At 38.3% G+C, this 12,138-nt stretch overlaps 1 protein-coding gene across 1 annotated transcript in view; it reads left to right on the forward strand.

Annotated features, from left to right (window-relative positions):
* THSD4 (thrombospondin type 1 domain containing 4) overlaps positions 1-12,138 on the forward strand; it is a 209,720-nt gene that overhangs the window by 176,967 nt on the left and 20,615 nt on the right. The window contains exons 9-12 of the mRNA XM_056499785.1: positions 3,640-3,815; positions 7,608-7,704; positions 8,585-8,827; positions 10,949-11,078. Of these exons, the coding sequence (XP_056355760.1) occupies positions 3,640-3,815; positions 7,608-7,704; positions 8,585-8,827; positions 10,949-11,078 (646 nt within the window). The remainder of the gene's footprint in view (positions 1-3,639; positions 3,816-7,607; positions 7,705-8,584; positions 8,828-10,948; positions 11,079-12,138) is intronic.

A 12,138-nucleotide genomic window follows, 5' to 3' on the forward strand; every position in this document is an offset into this window, starting at 1 on the left:
ATTCCACTTGAAATTCAAAACAGCTTAGGAGTATTCATTAGCTCAAATTTCTTATAGCAAGGAACAAAAGCTATTTAGCAAAAAAAAGAAGCAGTTTCTACTTCAGCTTTTAATTCTTGTGAGATAGAGTGCTCTTTTCTGCAGAGATGTCACAATTCTGGTTTAGTTTAGCTGTCATACAATTATTCCAATTCTTGGCAGTCGTCAGGAATGCAAGGAGGTACAGAACACTTTTTGTTATGCCAGCTGGAGAAAGGAGTAGGGTATTTACACTGTGCATTTCACTAATCTGGCCCTTCTGACTGAAGTAGTGTCTAGATTAGAAGATAATTCAATTGCATTTATCTACCCAAAGGACTTTTGCCAAATGTGTTGAGTTTCTGTGCTGGGTTCACTAATGTGCAGCTGAACTGTGCCAGGGGGCTCAGCTATCATGCTCAGAGCCATTAGCAGCCTGTCCCATCAACTCCTGAAATACAAGAATCAGATTCTAACTGAAATTACGTAACTAAGACAAATACTATCATCTGCAGGTTCAGAGGGAGCTGCATGGCTAAAATACCACATGCTATATTGGAAATGTATCCCTCTTGAAGACTACCAGTCCTGAATGTTGTTTGTTATTTCTAAATCATTGATTTACAGCTTTTGCCAGTGCAGAGTATTTCCTGATGTTACTGAGGTAGGATAGGAAATACATTGCTAAAATTCAAGCCCTGCTTTTTCACTGGGCTTAGACAAAAATTCTAATTATGCCCTATAAGCTCAAGTTCTGAGACTAATCACTTCCCAGAGAAAGGAACTTCTTCCTGCATCACTCTCTGTGGGCCAGGACCTAATGAGAGACACTTCATGTATGTGGGAAAGAACTTCACTTCTGTCTGTCTACAGCCTTATTATGGCTTGTAAAGCAATTAAGTAGGACTTAGGACACTGTTCTCCCAGACAGAAAAGCCTTAGGACAGAAAAATATACTGTATTTCTCTGCATATTAGTGCTGTTGCCAGATTTAAGATGTTTTGTTTCATTATTGGTACTGTGCCTATTTTGGGTGAAAATATACTACAAATAGACCCACACCTAAAATATTTCTCTTCAGATATGGTTAGAAAAATAGGAGTCATTCAGCAAGACTCTTAAAATATAGATCAAGCTGCTAATATGGAGAAGTTATTCAGACTTTGTATCCTGAAGTGCTCCATATCACTAGTGCAAAACATTATTGAAGGCCACTGTAAACAACACAGTTTCAGTTAAAAGCCTTTTCCAAGATGAAAGATAGATTAAATGAGGTACAGCCTGTATGAGAAATTTCTCATGAGGAATTAATGGTAAAGCTTCTCATAATCTTTCATGCTTTGGCTAAAAATATTAGCACCATAAAAATTCTTCAGGGGGCAGAGTTGAAGTGGTGGATGCAGAGTGATCAAAACATAAAAGAGGCACATTTTCCCTTTTTATGGAGAGGCCTCTTTCAAATCTGTCATATGATGGATTCGAAATGAAAGTTTAATGTGCACTCAATTTTTCAGACAGCCATCTTTCTACAGCTTCATTATTAATAATAATTTAATCTTAGCCAGCTCTTTTTTTTTTTTTCTTGAGCTCTTGATGATTCATTTATCTTATTTGTTTAGCATCAATCTCAGAAAAAATACTCAGCTCCTAAAGGAAGTGTTCCACATTAATAAACCAATGTAAAATTAGTCTCCAATACATTTTGCAGAAGTGTTTAATCCGTAGTTCTTTTAATTAAAAAGTAACAAAGTATAAAGAGTATGTAAATAGCAAGCAATAATGTGACTTGATTTCCTATTTAACCTATATACAATATTTTTTGAGCTGTAATTTTTCCTCTCAGCACAATATGAGGAATGATGAAGCCATTTTCATGGCTGATATTTTATAAAATATTTTTCAACTAATGTCCACAGTATAAAGATTGCTTTGTTGGCATGTCAGTAAATGAGACCTGGGAAGCAAGTGGTTGTATGACTGCTCTTGGGAAAATAAACATGTAGCATTAAGTAAAATAAAAGTTAAAAATGTGTGATTACATTTACAGGGTCCTGATCCAAAGCTATTAAATTCATTGACATTTTTGCTTTCATAAAAATATTTCACCAATATTAAGCAAATTATAAATAGTTGTGTAGTCAACAGCAACCCTTCCAAGTCAAAAGGTTTTGAATTTTACAACCTAACAAGACAAGGGAGTGTCACTGTCTCTTCTCACAGGACATTCTGTTCTGAGTCCTGCAGCAAAGCAGAAAAAATGCTTCTATTGATTAGTTAAGTTAATTCAGATGTCTGGAATGTGTACAAACAATAACAGTTTCATCTCTAATGTGTATTATTTTGGAATTAATGGCATAAATTTAATTTCCCATTATTTAGACCATGCATGTAAGTTTTTCCTAATAGCATAAATGGTTGTGTACAATATTAAAAGCATTTTAGCTGAGTATCACCATTGTTCAGACAGGGTGAAGAAGAAGCAGTCTCTGGAATAACCCTATTTTTTTTTTAAGTTCAAAGCTTGTACCTTCAATTTGAATTTTAAAAAGTAAATTACCAAGCAAGATACAGCCAAGAGTATTACTAGATTTTGTTGTCTCTTCTAAAGTTTTTATTTAAAAGCAATTTCTTTTGTAATAAAACTGAAAATCTAAGAGTAGAGCCTTTAGAGAAAGGGTTGTTTTGTTCCTGTGTACTTAAACAATGTCTGATAGGGTTTCAGCCTCTATATATATATTTTTTTTTTTTAATAAAGCAAGTGTAATATTGCATAAATTATGCACATATATGTGGCAGGAGTTTCTGAGCTTAAGGACTGAAAATTATAGTCACATAAAAAGATAAAGAAAGTAGGAACAGAGGCTTCTGTGTCACCAAACCACTGATTTACCCATAATAACAAAGGGAATGCACTGCCTAGCAGGATATTGAATCCATATTTTCTCGATCCCTGCCTAGCATCTGATTTGCAAGTCACTTTTTTATGCAAGAGATCCTACTGGTATTTTCAGAATGCTCAGTACTTCAAGCAGTGCTGAAAGGTCAGGACTCTGCAGATGTCCTGACAAAAAAACAATCTTTTTCTGTAAAGAAAGTGGAGGGACCAACCAAAGAACTTCATGAAGAGTAACAGGAACATTTGGGAACAGGAACCTCAGGTTACTCACGTTCCCCTACATTGTTTGGTCTTTCTACATTGTGTAATGCATTGGTTTTCTCTGTTTTGTTCTGCCTAAATCACAAAATAGTCCATGCAATGGGAAGAAAGTGCAGGAAAACCACTTCCTTGGCATCCATGTGTGTTGTGTGTGCTGCTGGCTGGCTGAGAGTCACATGGCCATCTGGGAGAAACTGTTGAAAAAGGTTTCTAAGCTGTCTTTGATTTTTCTTTCTTTTCCTACAGCATAAACATGCAAAGTATTGAGACACAGTTTTCTAAGACTGGTTTATGTTTGGTTTGTTGAGTTTTTTTCCCCACAACTACAAATATAACTGTTCTTTTCAGCAGCTTAGTTCCCTGGCATCAGGAATACCTGAGAGTGTTGTGTGGGAGCTGCCTGGGCTCCAGTGTGGGAAGGTGCTTTCCTCTGAGCCAGTCCCTGTGTTTGTGTCTCCCTGCAGCGCTGCGGAGCCGCTCGGGACGCTCCATCATCAATGGCAACTGGGCCATCGACCGGCCGGGCAGGTACGAAGGTGGTGGGACAATGTTCACTTACAGACGCCCCAATGAGATCTCCAGCACCGCAGGGGAGTCATTTTTAGCTGATGGGCCAACAAATGAAGTCCTTGATGTCTATGTGAGTTAGTATTTAAATTTTTCTTCCTGATGGAAAAGAAATTGTTTAGTTCATTGTTAATATGCAACACTAAAATGGCATTCAGTACCAACACTTTGTTACTTTAATTTTGAAATGTTAGTTTTGATATTTTACACTTGTTTGCTGTGGTATCCATTTTTCTCCAGATCATAGGAAATCTAAATCAAGCCTTTTTCTCTCAGACTTAACTGATCCAGTCAAAGCAATTGAACTTGTTCAGTAAAGTAGAAATAAGGCATACAAATGTCCAAGGCTTTTGTTTTGTGAACTGGATTTTTTCTGGATACTCTCCTATTGAAACAAATTTGGCATAGTTTAATTTTACAGTGAAGAAGCAAATACTTAAGCCAGACAAGGCCTCTCACCATCTCAGTTTCCTTTAAAAGAAACAAGTCCATAAACCTATAGAGTGTAGGATTTGAAGCAGGGTAGTTTTAATATGAAGCTCTGATAGGAGACCATAGATAATGGCTATTTAAGAAAGGAAGAGAGAAGACAAATTGTGTCTAAGAGGGAGAAATCATATTGAGAAAGCTTTTTACTTCAAATGGGATGGGTTTTTAGTTCATCACTTAACTGGAATTGATTATAACTTCTTCCAAGATGAATGGTGTGTTCTGAGATTATACACTCCCACACAGGAAAATCCTTTTCTTGAAAAAACTAGATTAACTGAATATATGATTCTTTTATCCAGCTGTGGCTTTTTTGTCTTTGAGTGCAATAGGGGGTGGAAAAGTGAGTGTGCTGCATAATTTCATGGAAAAATTAATAGCAACTACATTGCAGCTTAGGACACCTGATTACTAAGCTGGGAAAAATTAGATGTTGGCAAAGTTATTCCCATCTTCTCTATGGTGTCTAATAAAGCAATGTAATAATTATGCTAACTCTAGAATCATTAAGGTTGAAAAAGACCTGTTAGATCATCTAGTCCAACTGATCCAAACTTCTTTCCCAATTGATTGTAATGTATGACTGGGAAAAGGCTGGAAAAATAAACAATTGGGCTCCTAAACTGTGCAATGCAGACTCTGTATTTTTCAGATGTTTGTGTCATTGTGCAGTTACAGGGTTTGTGAGTTGAGACTTGGCCCTGAGTTTTTATTTTCAGCTAATTAATTATGACATAGTACATAATAACCCAGGGAGAAAAACATTAAAAAGTGGATTAAACAGAAGTTTCCAAAGTAATATCATAAAAAGACTTAAGTTTTGATGTCATTTGATGTTTGTTTTGATGTTTGATATTGTAATGTTTTGGTTTAGGCTTAGGGACTGTAAAAAAGCTGCTATGATGGGTGTAGCTCTACCAGCTCTGTTCTGTGGCTGCAGCTGTGGATTGCCATTTCTGATTTGACTCTCACCTGAGATGTTCCTGGTTGATAGGAGGAATACTACAATTCAGTATAAGATGATAGTTTAGTCTATTTTTAATCTACTGTGGGAAGATAAAGGTGAATAGTGCTAGATGCAAGAAAGTCAATGCTCAGTATGACACATTGTCTCTCCTGGATTTGAAATGTGTAGCCAAGCAGATACAGATGTCTTTTTTCAGACTTCATCTTACAGTGCCTGAGTCATGTAATTCTCCATTCACCCGTACTCATGATCTTTATGCTCTGTGTAGAAAAATGAGGAGATTTGCAGATGGGAACTCCAAATGGCTTTCTGTTTTGTTTTCCTGAGATCATGCTGTCTTTCTTGCACTCTGAAATGTAGAGTAATAAGCTTTCTGACTTAGAGGAGGTTATAGCTAACTAGAAAAAAACAGAAACACTGTCCGAGTGTGAAGTATACATTGCTACAAAGACTTCAGTCCACTAACTCAAAGCAAAACTATTCTATCATTTCAGGTATTTTCCTGCAGGAAAGCTGGAACAATATACTAATTAGGGATTTCATCAGTTAAGCTGTCTCTAAAATATGCCTGTCAGTTGTTTTGAGAATTGTGATGGAAAAACCATCACATGGGAACCACTGGGAAGTTGTTTCTGGAATCATCTAAAGAACAGGGTCCTGGTTCTGAAAGTCTGCTCTACTGCTGAAGTCAGTTTACAGTTCTTGGTTCTCTCAGGACCACAAAGAGGGTGTATTTTTTGGATAAGAAAGTGACATTGGAAGGACCTAACCTTACCAAAAAAAATACTGCAGGCAGTGCATTATTGGATGGTTCAGAAAAGTGAATGTTCTCTGAGGGACAGCTTTAGAGGAGCAACTATTATATTTGGCAAGGAAAGAGTGATTTTGACGTAAGTTAAAAGAAAAGTCTGAATCCCTAGTTGGTATTAATAGATGTGAATGTAGTGAAACCTTGAAATGTTAGTTGTCCTCTGCTGGGTCACTGGGCCATTAGGATAGCAGGACGTTTTTCTTCTAGGTCCATGGATTGTGAGAGCCAAAGAGCCAGAGCAAGCTCTGGTGTTTGCTGGTGGGATTGTTGTTTTGGGTTTTTTGGTTTGTGTTTTGGTTTGATTTGGTTTGGTTTGGTTTTAAAAGGTACTTTGAGTATAGTCTGAGGCTTCTATCAGACTAATCCCCACAGAGAGTTCAGGCTAAAGCATAAGTGTCAGTAGTAACAGCACTGAAGTAATCAGAGGTAAAGTGGTGAAACCAGCAGCTCATGACACTCCTGGATTTTTAGTGTGGGTTTGCTCGGGCTCAGAGCAGCAGTGCAGTAGAAGTCACTTGGGAATAGAGTGTGCTGCTAACAGTTTAAAAAAGCTGTCCTTAAGTCATACCTTTCTCAGGTCCTACTGTGCCCAAGTGCTTAAACAAGCACACCCAGAGTAACAGTGACTGTCAGAGTCATGCTCCTGTCAGCTCACATGAGCTTGTGCAGCAGCATTCTGAAAACCCTGAGCTTCATTTTCACATTTAAAGGAGAAAACCTTCTGGTTCCTGCCTATGTTTCATGAAGAGCACGTTGATAGAGTTGTGGTTTGCTAAAGCAGCAGGAGTCTGGCTGCACTTAAGTTGCATCTTGGTATAGTTGAAGATGAATGTGGAAGGATGCAGGAGGGCTATGGGCCATCTTCAGTGCTGCAGCAAGTCCCTGGCCTTTGGGATCTGCTCCCTGATCTTAGCTGAGCAGTCCTGGTGGGGAGGGCAGCAGGACAGCCCCAGTTTGAGCTGGTGCATTGCTGGGGCTCCATGGGGTGCTGAGGGAGCTGCAGGGAGCTGGAAGGAGCAGCTGGCTTTGCAATAGGTGCAGTGATGTGTGTGCTGCCTGCAGGGGCTCTCCTCCAGCCACTGGGAGCCTTTAAAAATGCAGTAATCTGTATGGGTAGGGTTGGGGGTTGTGGTTTGGTTTTTTTCTGCTTTGTTTCCTCTTTGCTTTTTTTTCCTCAGGCGTCTGTCAACTTGCTGCTATCTGAGACTGTTTTGATGACCTTAGGACCATCTCTTCTGCTGCTGAGGCCTGGTGTGAGCCTCTGCTGCTCCTGTTGCTGAGGGGGAGGCCATGGCAGGCACAGACACACCTTGGCCCAAGCATGACAATCTTAGGTTTTTCAAAGAAGATTTAGACAAACAGTTTCTCTACTGTCATAAGCTAGCTCAGTTTGCAAACATAGGAACTTGTATTTTCTTCTTTGCAAACAGTAACTTGTATTTCCTTATTTTTGCATTTTTTGGAGGCAGTCATTAACCAATGCTTCTGTCCCAACCAGCGATAAATAATGTTATGTAGTTGATCAGTTCAATTTGATATTTAAGTATTAGTAACATAACAAGTGGAAGAACTTAATGTATGGCTGGTTTTCTTTTTAGATGATACATCAGCAGCCTAACCCGGGTATACATTATGAATATATCATTCCAGGAGACAATGTCATTAGTCCTCAGTTGCTTGCTCACAGGAGACCAGGTAAAATGCCACCATTTCCTTTTATCAAACATGTGTTGTTACTTAATAATCTAATGGAGAATTTCGTACCAATAAATTCAGTGTAAATGCTGCCATTGATGTGGGAGAGGCCCAGAATTTCACCCTACTTGTTGAATGAGAGCTCAGCATAGATTTGGTAAAACTTCAGTGAATTAAAACTGTCAGGGTTTGTTATGCTTTAGCTGGGAAGATTGCTACTTTGAGTAAGAGTGTTGTAACTATGTCTCAGAAACGAAATAGAACATGATCTTCCTTTTAAGAGTATTTTTCTTTTTGAGATAATTTAAAACAGCCCTTCACAGTTCCCCTTTCCTCTTGGAACTGTGGAGGATCAAACAGAACAGTGTTCTCTTCCCAAGCAAGAATCTGGGCAGCTCCTGCCTGAGCTGTGGGTATGTGATGTGTGCACTCCTAGGAAGTTCTGAAGGACAGGAGAAACTTTGCAAGTGAATTTGGTCCTCGTTTTAATGTTCGTGACTTGCTCTGACAAATTTCTGAGTGTTTGGTATGTTCATAATGAGGAGCAGCTGTGCTGTGACATGGAGAGGCACAGAACGTAGAGCATGGAACAAAGCAAAAGTACTTTGGGAAATTTTGGCAGTGGGTGCGTTAACTCTACATTGTCTTTGGAGATTCTTCAGTTTTTAGTTTTTAATGTACTTGCTGGCTAAAACTTGGTTATCTTGGTTTAAAACAACACAATCTTTGCAGGTCACTATTACGCAGTCTCTACATAGCAGGTTAAAGCTCCTCCCAAGTTTAGTGATTCTCCACTTCTAATTATTAGAGAATCATAGCTTAGACTAATATTTTCACAAAAGGCTCATTATTTTACTTTTCTATTGTTGTCCATCATCAGGGGAGCCATTTAATGGTCAGTTAGGAATGCCAGAAAGTACAAGTCATGAAGATGAGGATTTGCATAGAGAGACAGACATTCTCACTGGACAGTCAGCTGGAACTTTTCCAGTTATTCAGCCAGGAAGATTTCCTTCTCATCAGCCAGAAAACCAGGTGCCTGCTATGCAACCACCAAGACAAAACCGAGAATACAACTGGAAACAGGTTGGAAAAACTGAATGCACTACTACATGTGGCAAAGGTAAGTGCTTTGTGTATGCACTAAACTTTGTTAGACCTGCTGTTTTCTATTCTCTTATGACAAAAAGTCATGTCACTACTATTACCTGTGCTTGTATTTAAATCAGTAGAAACAGCAAAATCAGAAATAGAAAGCATGGAAATTATAAGGAAAGATATGACATTTGCCTCTGAAAGGAAATATTTCAGCATTTATGGCAAGCTGCTCTCTCCCATACCCTTGATACACAGCTGCTTTTCTCAATATTCTTTGGCATTCTTTACCCTTCCCTTTTGCCTCTCCAGGTTTGTTAGATACACCCACCATACTTCTTGTGTCTTTGCCAACAGTTTTTTGATCTTCACAGGAAGGTTTCACAGGCGTTTCATCAGACATGTCTTTGTCTCATTGGATGTTGCTGGAGCAGCACTGATGTGACTTCAGAAATCTGAGGTTTTAACAGGGAAGAAAAGGGATGGAAAGGGCCTGGTGAGCTTTTGGGAAGTGGTACATACTGCTTGCATATTCTGCAAAGTTTAAGCTTTACTGGCAGACATTCACAATGACCACAGATTCAATAATGCAGAACACAAGCAATTACTTGGAAGAATAAGTTTTTGTGATGGTAAAAGTGAAATCTTTTGTACTATGCATAGCCACCCACCACCATACCCATAAAACTTCAGAGATTTAAAATAAACACGTACCAGTGTGGGAGCTCAACTCAGTTCATATACATGTAGAACATTTGCTTCTTAATTAGTTTGAGAGAACACTTTGTGAATTTGGTCCAAGGCCAAAAAAAAAAAAAAGAAAGAAAATGTTTTTCCTTGGAGAAATTACTGCAAAAATACTAGAGCTAAAATACAACCAGTAAAATTCAAACTTCTTTAAGTCAGCCCTTCTGTGGAGAAAAAATATTTTAGTTGGCATTTAAGCACTGTGCTTTTACTGCAAGTCATATAGGCAGAATCCATAATTGTGTCTGATTATTGGCCAGCAGCAATCAGTCTATATCAACTAAGGAATGACTGAATTCCCATATTCAAGGTGAATTTTAGTATTCAAATCAGGTAATTTATGATGCACTTACAGGAACACACACATCAGGGTAAATGTATTCTTCCTGTCCATCATAGAAATCATGGTTGTGTATGCTCTGGCCTTTTATCAACATTAGTTCTTGTCCTTTCTGAAGAGATCTGGACACTCTTGGCAGTGGTATTAATGAAATCTGAGTCAAAATGAAGATAGCAGAACTGTAGGACTTAAGAAAAAAAATTAAAATAAAAACAAAATTAATTTCAGCCTTGTATCTACTCCATGAAATTTAGCAACAGAACTACCAGAAGTGTCTATTTTCCCATTCTATGAAAAAAATGTGTGCATGTTCTGATTAAGTTAAATTCAAAAGAAACTGGATCTTGGGAGCTGGATCCTGAGACTGTTGAGACTCTGTGAATGTTTCTTGTGATCTTGGTGTGAGACACCTGTGACTGATGGCCCTAAGGCTTTTCAAGCCAAAGTAGGGAGTGGAAAAATCAGGAAAAAAATCTGTACTACTTAAGGCTTTGTTTTAATTTTGCATCATTCAGTTCATTTCTTTCCTCTATGTTTTCCATTTTCTTCTACTTCTTCTACTTTATTTCTTCATGCTGAAATACAGATGAAAGTTTTTAATTATTTTTTTATGATCCACCGAGGTTAAATAACCTTAGGAAATTCCAAGTTGCAAGAAGAAAAAAGAAGTTATTTTTGTGCTACCTAAGGAAAAGGGAGGCTAAATTAACATTTTTGATGAAAATCTGTGAGATTTCAAAGCACATTTATAAAACTTCAGCTTAGAAAAAAGACTTATCTTTTTTTTTACAAAGTGAAAATGCTTCCCAGGAGAACTACCATGAACTCTTTTCCTAGACTTCCATTTAAGATGACTGAGCAAATAGATCTGCTGGAGTTTGGGCAGTGTGGAAACTGCTACTGCATCCTGTCAGCCCTTACATTTGGAAATTTTAAATAAAACCTTTGTCTGTATTTCCTCTTGTCAGGTTACGCTTTTCCTTTCTGCAGAAGTGTTGGATGCTGCTGTTATTGCTGCAGAGTATTTTGTAATTCTTTACCTAATTGTCTGTTTTATTTCAGGATCACAGTACCCAATTTTCCACTGTGTCAACAGAATCACTCACGAGGAGGTACCTGAGGGTTACTGTGACAGCAGCACCAAACCCATTCCAGAAGAGGAGGCCTGCAACCTCTTCCCATGCCCTGCTTTGTAAGATACTATCCTTTAATCAAGTGAAATAAGCCAATGTCATTGGGATCTTGCATGTCAGAGGGGCTATTCTAAGTAGAAAAGTAGTTTGAGCTTCTAAGTACAGTGCACTTGTGCTTCCCCTTCACAGGGGGCAATAGCATGCAGAGTAGACAAAAGGGAATCTGGAAATGAGTCGTTTTAGCAGTTTCTCAAAATATGATTGTTCAGGCAGACCTATGTAGTCTGTGTGGGTACGCTTTTCTCAAGTGAGAGGCTTCTGCATATGCCTGTGTAAAGAAGAGGGTCTGCAGGTTCTGTCACTTCACATGAGATCAGTGTGCTATAGTGGCCATACTTGAATTATTTGAAGATGAGATAGTGCTCACAACAGCCCCCTTGGCCATTCACCTCTCTGCCTTGTACTGAAAAGTTCTTTGGCTCCAAGACTTGGTTCTGAGTTAGTGGTCCTTGTTTCCAGCATACTGATACAACCAGCTCAGGTGTGGTTTCTTTCTGAATCACTTTTGCTATCAGGAGGCTGTGAATTGCAATTGGATGACCAGCTTATTTGAAACACTCAGAAATTAAAAATATAAATAAAAATTTAAACACCACCCAAAAGGACAGTTCATCCAGGGTGTATACCAAGAAAAGAAAAGGGTTAAACCCAATTGCCGTTAGAGCAACTTTGTTTTAGGTCAATTTTCTGTCTCTCTTGTGGTTACACTCATCAGTTCTCTTCTGAGCAGCAAGTGGTCACTCCTTATCCCAGGGAAGTTTCTAATGATGTAAGCGCCCTTACAGATGTCTCAATGAGCAATTTTCTAGTTCATATTAGATATTCAGGAACTTCTGAAGTCATTTACCTGGAGATGGCTTCTCTCACCAAAAGCGTTTACCTCACCGTTTTTATTCTAACTCTTGTCCATTCAGGATAATATCAAGAGTATAAACAAAGAAATGTAAATATTTAAATGCAGAGTTTTTGCTTGCTGCCCACAAGAGTTCTGAAATAAAATGTGTCAACAGTTTGGATACTTCCTTTAGATGTGTGTCTGTCTTCGTGCTTGTAAAGAAA

Source organism: Oenanthe melanoleuca, chromosome 10 (assembly GCF_029582105.1).
Source record: "Oenanthe melanoleuca isolate GR-GAL-2019-014 chromosome 10, OMel1.0, whole genome shotgun sequence".
Lineage (NCBI taxonomy): Eukaryota > Metazoa > Chordata > Aves > Passeriformes > Muscicapidae > Oenanthe > Oenanthe melanoleuca.